The sequence below is a fragment of the Prinia subflava genome, chromosome 2 (genome assembly GCF_021018805.1).
Source record: "Prinia subflava isolate CZ2003 ecotype Zambia chromosome 2, Cam_Psub_1.2, whole genome shotgun sequence".
Taxonomy (NCBI): Eukaryota; Metazoa; Chordata; class Aves; order Passeriformes; family Cisticolidae; genus Prinia; species Prinia subflava.
The window spans coordinates 102,381,885-102,399,300 of record NC_086248.1 but is presented as its reverse complement, the minus strand read 5'-3'; the positions used below and the strand labels follow the sequence as shown (position 1 = coordinate 102,399,300).

At 44.7% G+C, this 17,416-nt stretch overlaps 1 protein-coding gene across 7 annotated transcripts in view; it reads left to right on the top strand.

Annotated features, from left to right (window-relative positions):
• RALGAPA2 (Ral GTPase activating protein catalytic subunit alpha 2) overlaps positions 1-17,416 on the top strand; it is a 96,721-nt gene that overhangs the window by 47,104 nt on the left and 32,201 nt on the right. For 4 of the 7 annotated variants that reach the window (XR_010079460.1, XM_063391270.1, XM_063391272.1 and 1 more), the window contains exons 36-37: positions 5,447-5,605; positions 9,611-9,738. Coding sequence is in view for 4 of the 7 variants with exons in the window: in XM_063391270.1 (XP_063247340.1) it covers positions 5,447-5,605; positions 9,611-9,738 (287 nt within the window). In the remaining 3 variants the exon portion in view is untranslated. Of the gene's footprint in view, positions 1-5,446; positions 5,606-9,610; positions 9,808-17,416 lie in introns of all 7 variants that reach the window. The other 3 variants (XR_010079462.1, XR_010079461.1, XM_063391273.1) reach the window with 1 other exon arrangement.

Sequence of the window (17,416 nt, the reverse complement as noted above, 5' to 3'; positions counted from 1 at the left end):
GTGGTCTGTAGGAGAGGTCTCTAGAGTCTCTGTGACCATACCAGGGTAGGACTGTCTGTATTTTTATTGTTCCTGACCAGCATTTGTCCAGCTGCTAGACCAGAATTCCAGTGATGAATGATTTAGTTTCCCTGGGTATCATATTCCATATCCATACGCTCCACTTCTTGTACCATGAAAAAAAATCTCTGGTAGTGTCTACTTTGCTTCAATTTAAGCCCACTGATTCTTATCCTATTTCACATGGATATGAAGGGCAGATTATTTTGCAGCATACTTATGTGTGTCTGAGAACTGCTGCCATGTCTTTCCCAGACTTATTTTTTCCTACACAAACTGTGGCTATTTATTTAGTCTAACCTTCCCTTGTAGGTCCTGGCTTTTGTGGAAGCCTGGCAAAGATGCTGGGATATGGTCTGGCTGTTGAGTAATTCATCACCTGGGAGAGGACAGCACGGTGTGGCAGAGCTACCACAAGGGGAAAAATGGGGTTTAGCTGCAAACAGTCCACTTATTTTCCTAATTCTCATCCATGTTAGGGGTCATCACAGATACTGAGAGTCTAGTTATTCTAATTGTCTTCCCTGTATTTTGCTCTAAGAGAATTCCTTCTCTGTGAGAAACAGAAACCAAAAGCATTTAGTAGCTGTCAGTCTCCAAGTTTTGTAATGCCAGGAAACCAGGCCAGCTCCAGCACATGATGTCTGCAGAAAATAACTGCAAAGGAATTGCTCTGAGACCTTTTCAAAAAACCTGAGATCAGCATAGGAATGGAACCCTGCAAGGATCAAACTGGGAATTCCAGTGAAGGAGAAATCTCTGAGCAAGCTCATGGACCTGAGGAGCTGCAAGCAGTGGCTCAGACCAGGTGACTTCCAGAGGGCTTTTTAGTATGTACTCGTCTATCGTTCCACACACAACAGTTTCATTCAGTTTGTCACAGTTCTGTTGTGAGCAAGCATGGAATTCTGTGCAGATCAGCATGGATTGTTGACAGATTTTACAGAACTGCAGCTGTGAGTGAAGAAAAGGTGTATTCCAGAAGCACTGCGCTTTCTGGAAGGTAGACAACTCTCTGGGCTTAGGTTCTTACCTCATATTGTTGGGGCAGGATGTCCAGGTTAAAAAGATTATTTCCTGATTGTTAATTCTTACCATCAATGCTTTTGTTTTATGGGAGTGTGGGACAGAAAGATGGAAGCCCATGGTATTCATTCAGTTCCTGCTCCTGCAACTGAACTGTAGCTGGTGATACATGACAGTAGTGCTAGGAGGAGAAAACTTCATCGGGATGCAATGGGGGGCCACAGCTTCTTTTTTCTTGCCCCTCCCTCTGGGATCTAAGGTTCCCCCTAATCTCTGAAGTCTTTGTGATTGCTGGGGTTTCTTCTCTGCTTATTTTTCCTCCGATGAAGAGAAGCTTCATGTGTGTCAGCATGCTCCCAGCTGAACAGAAGGACTGACCACCTGCTAGCCTGGGGAGCTGCAGTAAGGCCATAAATTGTGGGGCTGGGGAATTCAGCAGATGCAGTAATTTTACTTAAATATGTTGTGGTGGTTCTTTATTTTTACTGAACACAAGGGTAAATTAAATTCTGTTATGAATTCTCCAGAATAAGTGCATTTCCACTGGGGATTAACTTGGCCTCTTGTTTTTGTGCAGTAGAGCTGTCATTTGTGGTCTGCATTTTTTAATTTGAGGTATATGCTGACATTATATTGCTAATTCAGGAGGAAAGAAAGAAAAAGAAAAGAAAAAAAGAGAGAAAAACTCCTCTCCAAATAAGTCTTGGCTATGACAAATCTTTTTCCAGTGGAGTAAACAAAATTCAACTGATCTCTTTTGCTGCTGTAAGGTTCAGCACCATTGGTTCCAAACTTTATCTGCCTGTCTTGTGGCAAGAGTGAAAATCAATCCCAGGAATGGCATCCTACCATCCCTCTCTTTTTCTGCTGAAATTGTACTTAATGGTTTAAAGATGTGCTGCCAAATTTCTCAGTGATTTATTCCATCTTCTCCATTGACAGAGCAGAACTTTTTCAATTCATAAATCTGGTTGCAACCCCATACTGAACTCTTGCTTCTTTGCTGCAGAAATTTGTTAGCTGGGGCTAGATTAGATTTTTAGCAGCTAATCTGACTGCTGTAGGGGTTTGCAGAGTGGGGACAGAGCTGTGCTATTGGATTTGTCCAATTCATTTGACTCCAGGACTATAATTGCACTTATGTCTTACAAGGCTTTTATGGCCTCGGGCTGGCGAGCAGCAGAAAAACAAATTGGCAGTGATACAGTGAGAGTGAAAGGGAATGAAAGGCACACATTATCAGTCTCCAGGCAGCCCTGCTCTGGCAGGAAGTTTCTTGGTTAATTTACAAATAAAACTTAGATTTTTAGGATGGGTACACAGTCAGCCAGACAATGGGGATGTCAAGCCCCACTGTTACTAGGAAAAGTAGCAGCCATGCCTCCCCAAAAGCAGGAATTCTTCAGTCAAACAGACGACTCCTCTCTGGAGCCAGCTGGCTGTGTAATGCAATTAGCAGAGAAAGGAGGTCATGCCGGAGGTGTGCACCATGACCAGTGTCAGCGCTGCCTGCCGGCCTGGGCACCCACAGAGCTCGGGACCAGAGCTGTCCACTCGGAGCTGGAACTGTCCACCGGGGGCTGCAGAGCGCGGTCCTGGGGGGACAGCAGGGCTGACCCAGGCGTGGGGCTCGAGCTGTGTCCCAGCATCCCCATTAGCCCAACCGGGGCTAATTCCTGTGCCCAGCAAAAATTCCTGCATGCCAGGGAGGACACACTGCCATTGCCAGAGCTGCCTTCCCTCGGCAATGTCCGAGCATCAGCAGAGCCATCACTCCAGACCAATGTTGGGGTTTGGTTTTAAAACTAATCTGATTTCATGGCTGCTTTGGGATTTTTTAACGTAGCTTTTTTCTTTATTCCCCCCACCCCTAAACTAGGTGGAGAGCACAGCCTGGAGCTCTGGCTCCGCACGCGTCGGCCGTGGGGCTTTGGACATTTCAGCACAACTTGCTGAAGTCCTTCAGGGCACTGAGTCAGCCCCACAGCTGCTGTTCTGAATAAACAACACAGGAAAATAGCAGCTGGCTTATTGTGACCGATGAGATTATTGTAACAGCTTTTTATCAATGGAGTTATCTCTCAATAACAAATATTTTTGATCAATGCAATTTTTTTTCGTTGTAACATTATACCTTGTAACTGTGGTGCTTAAGGATGTGTGGCTTCAAAACAGGGGCAGTATCTCAAGTATCTTAAACAAGTTGCTGGCACACACTGGGGATTGTGGCAGACTCATGAGCACAGCAAGTGTTGGTTCAACTAAGTTCCCTTCTTCACTGAATTTTCTTCTGAGGGGTGCAGTATCAGTACAAAGTATTTGATTATTATCAGAACAGTTCCTTGGAATTTTAAAAAGGGTCCCTCAAGCAGTATTTGGACATACTTCGATGACTGCTTTTAGAGCAGTATGTGCTATTTGTCACCCCAGAAGCCATAGGAGACACGGCAGTACAGAGCCTTTTCTTCAGAATAGCTGAGATCTGCAACTGGGCAATGGCACTGCCTTATGGAATTCCATGTCTACATTTATTTGTTGGGCTTTTTGCAGCAGAGGTTGCTGTGTGCCACCGTTGTGGGCTGTCTGTGCTGGGAAACCAGTGTTAGAGCTTAGGCTCAGCCTGGAAAATGTGGGCACTTCCAAATCCCTGGCAGGGTTTCCCTGAGCTCAGCTGCACTGAGCTGGGCCTGTCCTGGAGCAGGACAGCCTGGCCAGGCACCCTCAGCATCTGGGACCTGCTGTGGATAAAGTCTGCTCACCAGATGGATTTTAGGGGTATGTAAGACTAAACTTGACATCTTGCTTCTAATCACTTTGGAGGTGACCTGACTGCACCTGGTCATGGAGAGTGACGTCAGGGTTTTGACTTGTGTGTAAATTCCTGCTGCCTTTGCTACGTATCAGTTCGTGGCATTACCAACATAATTGTTTTCTTGTGTTTTGCTTTGTTTTTACTGAGTTTCTGCACAGATATCAAGGTGGCCACAGCAATTTCTACTTGCTTTGTACATATAAGAAGCTCTAGTAATAGTATTGTTAACGTTCACATGTTTTTGCAAGACAAGAATGGTTTGTGTTTTCTTCAAACAGAGCTAAAATTACCTTTTATTCATGGGTGTAAATAAAACACAATTGTTATCTTCTGCTAATTTAAAATAACCCGAGAATCTCAGTCCTTCTGAGAGCTGAACTTTACTTCATTCTGTGAACCGTAAGGCAGGTTCACAGTTGTAATTTTTTTGATTTTCACAATGTGTTGGTTTTGCCACGCGTCTCTCATGACTTAGGGGTCCAGTTTGCCACCAGTACGTTGGAGTGAAAGTTTTTCCTTCTGAAGGCACTGCCTGGTTCTGAATAGGGAAGTTTCATTAGCACAGTGTGGGCTGATCCAAAGTGTGTTAGGGTTAGTTGTTATTTACCAGTGAAAATCACCACCTTCTTTTCTCTTTTTTCTCTTCCCCCACACAGAGTGAACTAGCAGAGCTTCATTTTGGCTTCTTTGTTCAGTCTATTGTGTGCATTGTTCCAGGGGTAGCACCAAATTGGAGGGTGGGGGGTGTCTTTTAAGCTTTAAGTGGGACTTAAATTCTCTTTATGCTTGGAGCTGGCACTCTGTGTGTGGATTACATTTTAGCTTTAAAGCTTACAGTTGAAACCATTGTGCAGGGCTTGTATGTGATTGCCAAATAGTTTTTGCCATCTGTTACATCACCTCCAGCTCCTCCAGCAGCAGAGCAAACACACAGACACAGAGGCTCTTGGATGCATTCTGTATATGGCATGTTTAAATTTTATCCATATTTCATGCAACTCTGCTCCAAATGAAAAGGTGTAACCCTCACAGTATTTCCAATTCTTCTGTACTTCACACTGCCCAGATATTTTGCTGATGTTTCAGGCAGGAGCCCCCTCCAGACATAGTCAGTGAGGAGATGTTTGTGGATAATAAATTCAGTTATAGTGGTTCATGACAGGCAGTTTCTTGACTTTCTGAGTCAAGGCATTTCATATTTCTGTGACAGCTGCCTTATTTTAGCTGGAATACAATGCTCTGTTTGTTAATGCTTTGTTCTAGTAATTCAGATTTCCATCTTAAATCACTGTAGGTAATGTACATTTACATATCATGCTAATGGCTAGTTTGATAATTACTTAATTAAGCTATCAGACAACAATGAATTCTAAATGAAGCAAATTATTGAGCTGATGCTTTCATGAGCAACTGGAGAAAAACAATATTTTAACTTTTCTGTAATGAAATATTCCTGCTATCCAGCATTGTAATTCAATTTGTGAGCCATGACCCCTCGTGCAGCATGGTTATCACTCGGATTAATAAAGAGCCAATTTGCTGTTGCAGCTCCGTCACTTGGGAAATGACGAGGTTCACATCGTGTGGTCTGAGCACACCCGCAACTATCGCAGGGGCATCATCCCCACCGACTTCGGGGATGTCCTCATTGTCATCTACCCCATGAAGAACCACATGTTCTTCATCGAGATCATGAAGAAACCCGAGGTACGTTCTGGTTGCTTCACTGGCTCTGTTGTGCTGTGCAAGTGAGCAGCAGTTCTGTTACTTTAGGCAAGGCTCAGTGGTTTAGAGTTTGGGGGTTGTTTTTTTCCCCAGTGATTATGAAATCAGTCTGTTCATCTCACGCGGAAGGTAAGCTGAGCAATGAGCTAACTTTAAAACAGGAGTTACTCATGGTGATCAGAGTGACTGCTCATTCATTTTATAGCCACACTTAGTGTTGAGTGAAGCACTTCAGAATTCTCAACCCATAGAAGTTACTGGGTGAAGAACAGTATTTAAACCATTGTGAATTTCCTCGAAGGCAGTGAAAGCAAGCCACTTGTGATCTGAGTTCCTTGTGTGGTGTTTGGTCACTGCTGTATATATGGAACCAAGCAGAACCTCACACATCTTGTGGGACTGTCATCACCTGACTGGGTGGGATTGGACATCCTGTCATCAAACAAAGTATGGTATGGGAGGTTCACACTTGAGACGTTCTTTTGAAAAAAAGCACATTTTTTTGCAAAATGTCAGAGGTGTGTGTATATACATCTGTGTATATGTGTGAAAAAGCCGTTTCAGTAAATGCTCGTCTGGTACATTATGGATGCAAAAATATGCATAAAATATACTTTGTGAAAGTAATCAGTGATAAATACCTTTTGCCTTATATGAGGGACAGTATTTGTCTGAAGGAGTAGCCAGCTTGGTAAATACCTCCATCATATCCCATACTGACCAGCTGTAGACATGTTTTTTGAGTTGTGAATGATGGAGCTATTGGATATTGACAAGCAGTGCTTTATGAGTAGACATTTCAAACTTGAAAATTTTCTAATAGTGTATTGTTGGGGGTTTTTTTTATGCTTGATGGTGATAATGTGCTGTGCAATTTAGTTTTTGAGCATTTTAGCTTTTAATGTTCCATCAGGGAAATGAGAATTTAGTGTTAGGAACACGCTTGAGACTTCTCTGAAGCAATGGAGAAAAGCTGTGTCATCTTGCATATTAGTCAGAACCACCCGATGGGCAGCCAGACTAAGAGCTAACTGGAAATTCAGTGTTTTCCCTACATTTAAAGTACAAACCATTACAACGTAATAAAATTAATCCAGACATTTCCAGGGCAAGTGTAGCTGACCTTTTGTTCACCAGCTACTGACCCCAGGGTGAATGAACGGGCCTTGCAGAGAGAAATGTCTGTTGTTTTGCTTCAGTCCCTGGCATTTAAATTGCATTCCCTAATCGAATGAAAAGGCTGTCCTCTCTATCAGGTTACAGAATCCATGGCAACATTTGGCCTTTTATATCCATAATGTTAGCCTTTTTGTTTGCAGCCAAGTACAGACACCTGGAGCAATGTTAACATTAACCGCTTTAGCATTAATAGCTTCATTATAGAAGAATTTCTGATCAGATAGCTGTTACTTTTATGTTGCTTCAGCTTGTATTGTTTTCATTTTTGATCTCCCTGCTTGGCAACCGGGCAATGATTTGCAAATTTTTTTGTCTTGATTAATTAAGCAATGTAATTATCAGGAACCACGCTGCAGTCTTTGCCTGACAAAGCTTGGGAGGGAAGACAATAGTAAGTCTGTTAGTGTGAATGCATTCCACGCGTCACAGATGCACGACGATATTGGGAACAATGAGAGGAAAAGCTGCCTTCGAGAGGGGACAAAGCGTGCCAGGCAGGCTGTGCACTGCACATACCGCCAGGGACATGCTGCGGGTTCCCTGGGACACAGATGCCTCGTTAGATTGCGGCTCGTCATCAGAGATTAATTCTCAGCCATTTGGTACAATAATTTACCCATTCCCCACTCTTTTAACTAGTGCTGCTCACTGTAGAGAGGAGATCTTTGTGCTTGGAAGGCTTATTTAACCATGCCTACTTTTACTGCGGGCAACAGAAATAATGATTTTGCTGTTGGAAATTGGAACAAAGCAGGTGTTTACAAAGGGCTGAATATTAATTTTTGCTTCACAGATAACTTGCAGTGACATTTGGAGTAATCACAGAAGGGGATCTTACCCTCTACTTTTTTTTAATTGATTCCTGTCAAAGCAGGCTGTTTGTTTGTGGTGGCCACCGAAGCCCTGTTTTCCCGGCCTGAGTGTTGGGTGCCAGTTACGGAGTGGAGCCAAGCGGGGAGCGTGCCCTGCGTGTTCAGCTGGCCTCCGCCCGAACCTCGGGGCAGAGCCCCCGCGCAGACGAGAGGCAGCTCCGTTGACTTTAATGGCTCTCGGCAAGGCCGCTGGATGTGCTCGGGAATGAATGATCCCGGGCTCTGTGTGTGTGCGGTCTGACTGTGCAGCGCTTGGATTGCGGCAGGCTCTGGAGCCCTCAGCTCCGCTGCTGCTCTCCCTGGGTAGGATACGTGTGCCCTGTCCATGCGTTACATCTGTAAATTCTGTAGTGCAGTGATGCGAAAGTCTGCCCTGCCCCCCAGCTCTTGGTGGGTGTGAAACCATGAATGCTGTAAGCAAAACCTACTTATCCAAAAAGCCTGGCAGGGAATTTCCCTGCCCCATAGCATCTGCTGATCTGACTTTACATATCTGGATTTGTGTGGTGGTACCACTTTAATACTAGTATGTATTAACCTCCTTTTCTGTATTTTTACATTCTTTTCTCTTGCTGTCAATGCTTCTAGACAGTGCATGGGATAAAAAATTCACTTCAAAATGTTACTGCCTAAAGAGGCAAAATTTGATGCTCCATAATATTATCATTTTGGTGGCATAGATTTTCCTCTGTCCCCATCCCTGCCAACTGCCTGGATAGTAATGCCAGCAGTAAATAAAAATTTTGAAAAGAAGGCAAAACCACTTTGGAAACATTTTATACTTTTCTGGTTTTTTTTGGGGGGGGGGTAATTATTTTAAGTAAAGGAATGACAAGAATAAGTGTGTGCAGAGACAGCTGTCATTTGCAGATGTTACATTAAACCTAAATTTCTTCTGTAATTCATTGCCACTTCTAATTAGAGGAATTCCCTAGATGCAGGGGATTTATATTATTCCTTTTGTCCATTTATTGAATGACTGTCACAGTCGCCCACAAGCAGTTGGGGAAGAATAATAGAGGGTATTTATTTATGTGATGAGCCTTTGCACAGATGGAAAAAATCCATAGCTTAAATATTGATAATTGCTGCTGGCTTCTGTCTAGGGCTTCAGTTGTTTTTTTCATTTTTAGTCTGTGAGAGGAAAATAAGTTTGAGTACTTGTAAGCGCTGAAAGTTATGTATTTAAACATCAACATTTTCTGTGTTTGGCAGGCTCAGGTTCATTTTGTGTCTGCAATTCTGGACACGGTTTACTTTTAGCAAGCATCTCTTATGTGTAGTGTGGTCTTTATCTGCAGAGCCTTAGGTCAGCAGAAGACGTCACACAGGGGTTTCCTGTGGAAGTGGACCCTGAAGAAGCATTTGGGTACCTTGACCTGCTGGTCTGGGCCTGTTTGTGCCTGTCCCGACCCTGTGTTCTGCTCCTAAGAGAGCCCCTGCTCTGCCATCTCCTCTGCCTTCCACACACTTCCTTATCTTGGACCAGGTCAAGGGTGTTGTTTTTTTTTTTTTTTTCCTGCTATGAAGTCCATGGAAGGAGTTTATAGAGGATTATCTGAAGTAAATATATCTTTGCAAAACCTCCTGCCAGTGTTGGGTCAGCCAGTGAATCAGGGTTTCCTGTTGGGATCCCAGATGGAAAACAGCTCTTAATATCCACTGCCAAAGGCATATTGATTGCAAATTCATAGATGGCCTCAGTTTCTATGTGTACCAAGCTTGTGCTTAGCTATCAGAATGTTCTGAGACGTGTGTCTGTGTAGTGTGCTGAGGGCAGTTATGGGTGATTTAAATACTCACCAGCTTGGGAGATGAATGTCACAGTGCAAGTCTTAGTGTGGGAAACAATGTGGTCACATTATTTCATGGCAAAATGCTGTACCAGTCTCCTGCCATGGTTCTGAAGCCTGCTTTTCTATTTTGGGGTGTCTAGGTGCCGTTTTTCGGTCCCCTCTTCGACGGCGCCATTGTGACTGCAAAGCTGCTGCCGAGCCTGGTCTGTGCCACTTGCATCAACGCCAGCAGAGCCGTCAAGTCCCTCATCCCACTCTACCAGAGCTTGTATCCTTTCTCCATGGGGCAAGGCTCCCCTGGGTAGGGTTCTCACTTGGAGCATCGTCCTGCCAAGAGGTAGGCTGAGATGAAAATCCTTCCTGTTTGATTTCATTGGCAAAGGTCAGAGCTTTCTGACTATCATCCAGCTTGATGTTCTCAGTGGTTCACAGCTAGCTGCCATGCGGTGTTTCCAAAATGGAGTGGTAACATCACTCCATGATGAGTCTCTCACGAGCAGCTTCCGTCATGCTGCTGATGGGCTTGGGCTTAGCACTGGTGCTTTGATCTGTGAGAAATGGTAACTCCCAGTTTTCTTTCACACTGATAGAAGTTGTGGACTGTGTCTGTCAGGCTGGTAGCCAGAGCTCAGCCATGCTCTTATCCCATCCAATTAACTTTACCTGGACTCATTACATTAATAAGACAGATGGGTTTTTTCCTCAGGTACAGATGTTTCAGGCCCCAAATTCCAGTTGCATTCCAGCCACGCCCGTATTTGGGCATTTTTAGAACCTGTTTTCCACCAGGGGCTGGAAAGTAGCTGGAGGATGTGCTTCTCTGTGACAGGAGTCATGACACAGACTGTGGTTCTTGGGTGCTATGCAGACTCAGAGTGTTAGCACTGTTTTGCACCCATGCTGGGGTCTTCTCATAATGGTGTCATGCATTTCATGGCTTGTTTTGCTAATCACATCACTTACCTCAGGACAAACATTTACTGCACTTGCTTTCTCTGGGGAGCATTTGATTTGAGTTTGGTATTTTTCTAATCACATGACCTTGAGAAAGAGTTCGTGAAATGTTTTGCTCTTTGAAAGAACATTGAGGAATTAGTTTGATATGCACATTTTTAAAACATGTAATACCCTGAAATTACTCATTAGGGTTTTTTAAAGGCTAAATTTTATCCAGTATGAAAAAGTCATTAGAAATTAAAAGTAGCATTGCCATTAAATAGATTTGTATTAATAACTAATTGTTTGTTCACTGTAAAGCAGATGGTTGTGGTTGTGCAAACTGTGGCAATGCCTGACAAGTGAGTCAAGGCTCATTGCGTTTTCTTCTCTTTCTTGAGGGAAATCTAACAAATTCCTGAAACTGTGCAGAATTTAGCTTAATCTGTCTGTTTCTCAGTGTTTGATACTGAAGTAACAGTGTAGTAAAAAGGACATACGTAGCAGTAGTTGTAAGAACAGAAGCTGTCCCAGCCCTTCACTCCCAACCGGAGTCCTCCTGTGTTTTAGTGTTGAGCATTTTGTGCATAAGCAGCTCTTATCAGTTGTCCGTGCTCCTGCTGTCCAGCAAGGTCTCCCTGAGCATCCCTGTGCATCCCTGGAGTGACAGACCTGCACAGACACCACAGCACAGGTTGCTCTGCACAGCTCTGAGGCAGCATCTGTCCCCACATTCTTTTCTGTCTTTTTTTGCATCTACTTTTGCACCAGTGCTGTCTGTAGTGAATCAGCTGCTGATAAATGAAAGTGGATTGAGAAACTCCTGAAATGAGACAAAGGGCATGTGGTGACCAGATCCCTTTGGGGTGATACTGCAGCAGGAGAGAAAGCTATCCCTAATCCATTCTGTAGGTAGTGCATACTCTGAGGTACACTAAAGCTAGCAGTTGGAATGTGAGTGTGTAGATGTGTGAAGGTGATTTTGGGCCTATCCAATGCAGTTCCCAATGCAAATGGGTGAGTGATTCAGGTTGGGTGTTTGCTGTGTCAGCTGCCACGAGCAGGACAGCAGGCAAGCACACCCAGCAGTGCAAACAGTAAATGAAAGTACCTTTATCAGACCGGAGATAAGTCCAAAAATGTCAGTAGGAGGGAGAAGTAGAAAGCAATGTTGCTGGCAAAGTGAGGGATGATGTTTGGCACACACCAGTCATAACTGTAGTTGAGATGAGGGCTGCAGGCCAGAACGAGGCAGAGCTGAGGAGGATCTGCAGCTTCTCTTTGGTGCATGGGTCATCTTAAAAGGCAACATCGTTGCTAAGGGTCAGTAGCTGGAGACGTTTGGACTCCAGCGTGGGTACGGACGGATCAAACACTTTGTCTGCTGTCAGTGGTTCAGTGAGGATAAGGTGCTGTGTCCGTGATGCTCGTGCTGGAGCAGTGGAAGGGTGTGAAGTACCTGCAGGGACTCATCCCTGTTCTGCCCTGCGTGGTGCTGGGGAGCCGGGGCAGCATCTTGCCAGCAGTGACAGCTGAAGTCACTTGTTGGAAAGTCTGTAAACTCCAGCTACAGCTGCACTTGTCAGGGCTGTAAGGGAAGTGTAATCAGCCACAGAGATTAATTTGCATCTCAATTAGGAAAGAGTCAGGAGGAAGCTGTAGGGTCTGTTGCTGGAAGGTTGTGGAAGAAATCTCATCAGGCACAAAAGGCTCCCGACTTGGTGCTCCAGCGACTGGAGGACAATATCTGAGTCTGGTTTCCATGGGGACCAGGACCGCAGAGCCACAGGAGCATCTTGCTGCCAGCAGCCGCTTGGTCATGATGACACAAATTCCACTGCCATGCCCAAATACAGATTTCTGTTGGAAATCCCTGAAAATGAAGATGGTAACTACAGCAGGCCACATCAGACTATCTCTTTTTTCACGTTAATGTAATGCTATTGGTTTTAAGGAATTCATTAGGGCAAGAGATGCATTAAAAAACAATTAACTACATTTTAACTTTAGCTTAGAGCCATTCTGGCTAGAGATTCTTTGTGTCCATCGAAGGGAATATGATGGCACTCCGCAGGAGCCAGCCCAGGGTGGTGCAAGCACAGCTGAGTTATCTTTGGAACAGTGCTGTCTCTGCCACTGCTGCAGTGCTTCCATGGGCGGGGATGATTGTACATCAGTTTATGTTCCAAATTCCCATTTTATTCCTCCTTGGTGCCATAGAGCACTGAGGCTGAGCAGCTGCAGCCTCTGCTAATTGGGATTCTTGCCATCCTTGAGTAACTGCTGACCATGAGGCAGTGTATTCCAGCAGCCTCTCCAGGCAGCTTTTTCAGGCAGTACCTGACTTTAAATGTGACTGGGACTCACAGAAATTATAAGGAATAAGGTGACTTAACTTTTACAAGAATATGAAATAATATTTCAGCTTACTACAATTGTTGTATTGAAAGGAATGTATTTATGCACATATTGAGCACATCTGAGCCTCCTTTGTATGTGCTGGGGAAAGGAAGGAACAACGTCTCTTGCAAACAAGTTATTATATGTTATAATTAAGCAAGGGTCTGTTCTGGTTCCAGCAATGCTGTATTTTTCAAACACTGGTGGGAGTGGGGCTGTAAAAGTGCATCTCTGAATGCTTGTCCAGCTTGTGTGAAACAAGCTGTGTGCTGGGAAGGATTTCTGAACACTTGTGTGATCCGGAGTGCCATGGCACTAAGCTGCAACAGAGCTCCTCTTTTGGAGTTGCTCTTGCCTCTGGATAAATACTGGGGGAAAACAGGGTTTGGACTGAAGTATTACAGATCTGATTGGCAGCTGCTGTCTAAGCTGACAGTTCCTAAGCTCAGGTGCTAGTCAGCCTTCAGACATGAAAATGTAGCTAGTTTGGCAGGTGTCAGGCACTTTGGTTGGCCCATAATTTAATCCTGGTCTCCAAAAAGACTTAGGGATTTGGGGATAGTGATGTCTGAACAAAAAGCTCCTCTTAGAATCCCTAGAGAAATGTAATTCTCACTGCCTGGGTTATCTTTCCAAATACAGCTGTTTCTTTTCTCCTTGCATTGAATTGGCTTGATTTAAAAATTGTTTCAGTGTTATTTGTAGTATCTTACCACTTGGGAATTTTTGTCCTCTACTATTGCAAATAACTACTGTACTCTCAGTTCTTCCTGACTGGAATGGTAAATGAATTTAGGGAAAAGTAGAAAAGATCCCAGCGTATCTGAAATGTTACCTCAGCTTTGAGGAGCTCTTTGTAATCTGCCTTGGGGAGGATGGAACATGGCCCATATGCCAACTCCAGTGGACTTCTTCCCTGTGTTTTTAAGTGATTTCTGGCAGTCTTTAAATTATGTTCTTAGCAATTCCAAAATGGAGTTTTGCTACTACATCTACTTCCTGTGAATGAGTAAATAGGGAGCTAGTTCTTGTTGGGGTTTATTAACATACTGATTATAAAATTATCTCTGTGCACAATCTTGCTTTTGGGATAAGTTGGTTTGTTCAGTAGAGGGGTTTGATCTTATTCTGTCTGTAGACTCCTGCACTCCACTTCGCTGTGACATGGGATGCTGTAAGTGTCTATGCATTGGAACAAGCACAAATGAGCATGGTGAAGATGAGAACTCCTTATGTAATATCTGAGCACTGGATGTCACCATTTCCCAGCTCACAGTTTGCACTCCTTTTTGCTGGCCTGAGGAAAATACAGCCCTTATGCTGGAGAAGTAATTTGATACATGAGTAACTCACTGTTTTCTCCACTGTAATGGCAGTGGTGTGCCAGCCAGCAGCTTGGTGAGGTAAAGCCAAAACTCCGTCTAAACACATAACAAAAAAGACATCCGTAACTTTAATTCATTACATCTCATCCAGATATTGACATACTAATATATCTTAGATGTGTTAATATCTGGAACCAAGAAGATTAAACAAAGAACATCAGCTTCAAATTTTGAATTAAATCCCTTTCTTAGTTTAAGCCAATTTCTGATTAACATAATAGAGAGTGCCTGATCTGCTTACTTGCTTTATATATGAAAAAAAGGTATTTGCTATGATGGACTTAATTGTGTTAATGGCTCTCAGATGTTCTGGAGGCTCATGTGGTGTCAGACACGTTTTGTGTCCCTCTCCGTGTGTGTTTTGTGGCACTGGCATTTGGAGCTCTGCTGTGGATATGAGGCAGTGTTTGATTGTGCTGGGGAAATGAAATAGAAAGCCTGTTACTCCTTTCAGAGGGGGTTCATAGTTTGTCCCCTGTATTTCATCCCAAAAGTGGTGCCCTCCAGCTACCCCAATACTGAGAGAAATGGCAATGAAATTCTAAAGCACGTGTGACAATTTATGTAACATGGCACCTGACAGTGTTCTGCCAGGCAACTGGCCCTGGCTGGCATGAGTGCCTGTCAGTGGCCAGTGTCTGTGGGGAGCAGCAGGTCCAGCCTGCCACCCTTGGCCAGGGGTGCCCAGAGCTGAGAGGGGCCGTGGATGAGCCGAGGCTGCGTGGGCAGGCGCTGACAGCTCCGCCCTTCATCCCACATGGCCCCCACCACAGCCGATCAATGGCCGAGCTGTCTGACTCCTCTGCCTTCCCTCCTCACAGCCAGAACCTTCTCCAGGCAGCGATCGATGCCTCTAATCTGCTCCAGCCTGTAATAAGTCATGCGAGGCAAAGCTTTTAGGTGGCATTACATGGGATTGTGGAGGCGGCTCCTCAGCTCTCATTCATAGAGCTCTTCATGGACTCACAGAGAATCCACTGCATCCCGCCGGTGCATATCTAAAGAGTATAAAATGCTTCTGCAGGTCTAAACTCCACACGCTGCTGCACTGTGCGGACACAATGGGATCACATTTCCCTATTTTCTGTTTAATGTCCATCCCTGAACCTGCAGATGGGCCCTTGTTAGACACACTGCTTGTTCCCGCATTGCTGGGGTGGCTGGGAGTATCCAGGGAGGCTGCACAGGAACATTGCAGTTTATTTTGTCACTATAACATGAGGCACCACTATCCTCCCCCATGACTGGGAGCTGCCAAGTTCGCTGAGGGTTGTTAAGAAAATTCCAGGCTTATTCCAACACAGTTTTAAACTGCTGATCTCAGGGCATCTATGCTCTTCAGTAGCACTAAATAAACCCCAGCAGTAGCAGAGGCTCTCCTTTGCTGGCTGATATAATGGAGAGTTCCAAAAACAAACCTGGAGTTAAGTGACATCGAGAATATAATGTTTTTAAATGAAATATGAGTTCACTGTGTGGTATGTGTCAGGAAAACAACCTAACAAAACAAACTCAATCTTGGATTTCTAAATGACATGTGTACTAGTATGTGTACTAGTACAACCAGTATGTGTACTGGTTGCAAACAAGGGTCCTAAAAGACACAGCCACGCATCTCTAAGTACTGCCAGAGACTGGGAAGTTCTGATCTTGCTGGAAACAGTGTGTTTTGGATGGTGTAATCATGCCCTGCCGAGGCTGCTCCCGGGAGCCTGGGACCGGGATGCCTTGCTGGCAGCTTGCAGGGGTCACACAATGCTGTGCGGGGCTTTGTTTATGAGTAGTAAACATTCCTTTCACGGGAAGATGTGGGGCACACAGAGGTGCTAACACCTGTCCCGTGGTCCTTAATGTTTTCTTCTGCGTTACAAAGAGCCTCCAGTTTGTGTGTCATGAGAGGAGCTCACTCATTCGTTGGATTTTTGACAGAAGCAAAATTGGTACGTTCAGGTTACTAACAAGTACTTCATCCCATCTTGTGGTGGTTTTGCCGGTTTGCAAGGGACTTGCATTCTGTGTCTTTTCAAAGTAATTTTTGATGATTTTGCTGCTTTGCCGTGTTAACTTTGAAAAGATGTCCATAGTGTCTTCGTTGTGTCTTTTGGAAGCTTTACTGTGAATTCCTGTTCACACTTGGGGCCTTCCCGGTGTTGTTGTCTGGGTTTTGTCCCAAACAGGTCGATGAAAAGCAGAGCGGATTGGGTTTCTGTGGCTGGGCTGTGAGTGAGGGGGGCTGGCGGAGCGGGGCCGGTGGTGCCACTCGCAAAGCGGGCGGCGGGGCGTGGGCCGAGCCCTCGCACGGCTCCCGCGGGCCCCGGGGTCGCTCCCCCGGGCGCAGGGCTTTGTGTGGCCCGGCCGCCTCATTAGCATGCGGGCCGGGCGAGCGGGGCTCTGCTGGCTTACCAGCTGTTCCTGCTGCTCCCGACAGTGTCCGGCGGGCCGGACTGGCCGCGCTTCGCGGCCGCCGCCGCGCTCCGACAGCCTTTCCGCTGGGGTTGCCCACGTGGCACCGCAGCGCCGGCCGGCCTCGCATGGCATATGGTGTCTGGATTCATACAAGATGCAAAACTATTCTGCCGCTAATACACAATGACTCATAGCATTGCTAATTTTTCCAACAAAAGCCTAGTTCCACACCCACACTTTTAACCCCTCAGGCTAAAAAGCCTCTTCTTTAGTTTCAAAGCCATGGAAATGTAAGGAGGTGGGTTCTGGATCAATATCTGAAACCCTATATTTATTTAAAGCATATGCACGCTCTAACGCTTATTTTAAATTTCAGTGAAAGCCGGTTTGCAAATTGCCACTGTATCGTGCCGCAGGTTTTTTTGTTCCAAAGTGGATTCCTTGTCAAATGCTGAGTTTTTAAAATTTTTTGGTAGTTAACATATTGAAAAAAAATTGGAAGTCTCCACCACAGATAATAAAAAGTTATTTTCATTTAAGAGGAGGGAATCCAAGCATTGTAGTCAGTGGATTTACAAGGATTATGTATTCCAGCACGAGTTCCCAAGCTGCTTGGTGTAAGCAGCTGGTAATATTTGGGGATCTTTGCTATTTACTGGCTCTTCAGGGACAATAATAACGCACTTTCCAACTAGAGGGAGCTGCTAGTATCCCTGACGCTAATTCTTAACCTTTCAGTCTGATTCCTTTGTGCGGAACATACAGCAATTGTTACAATGTTTTAATAAAATCGAGTTAAATTACCTCGAATCATTTAGA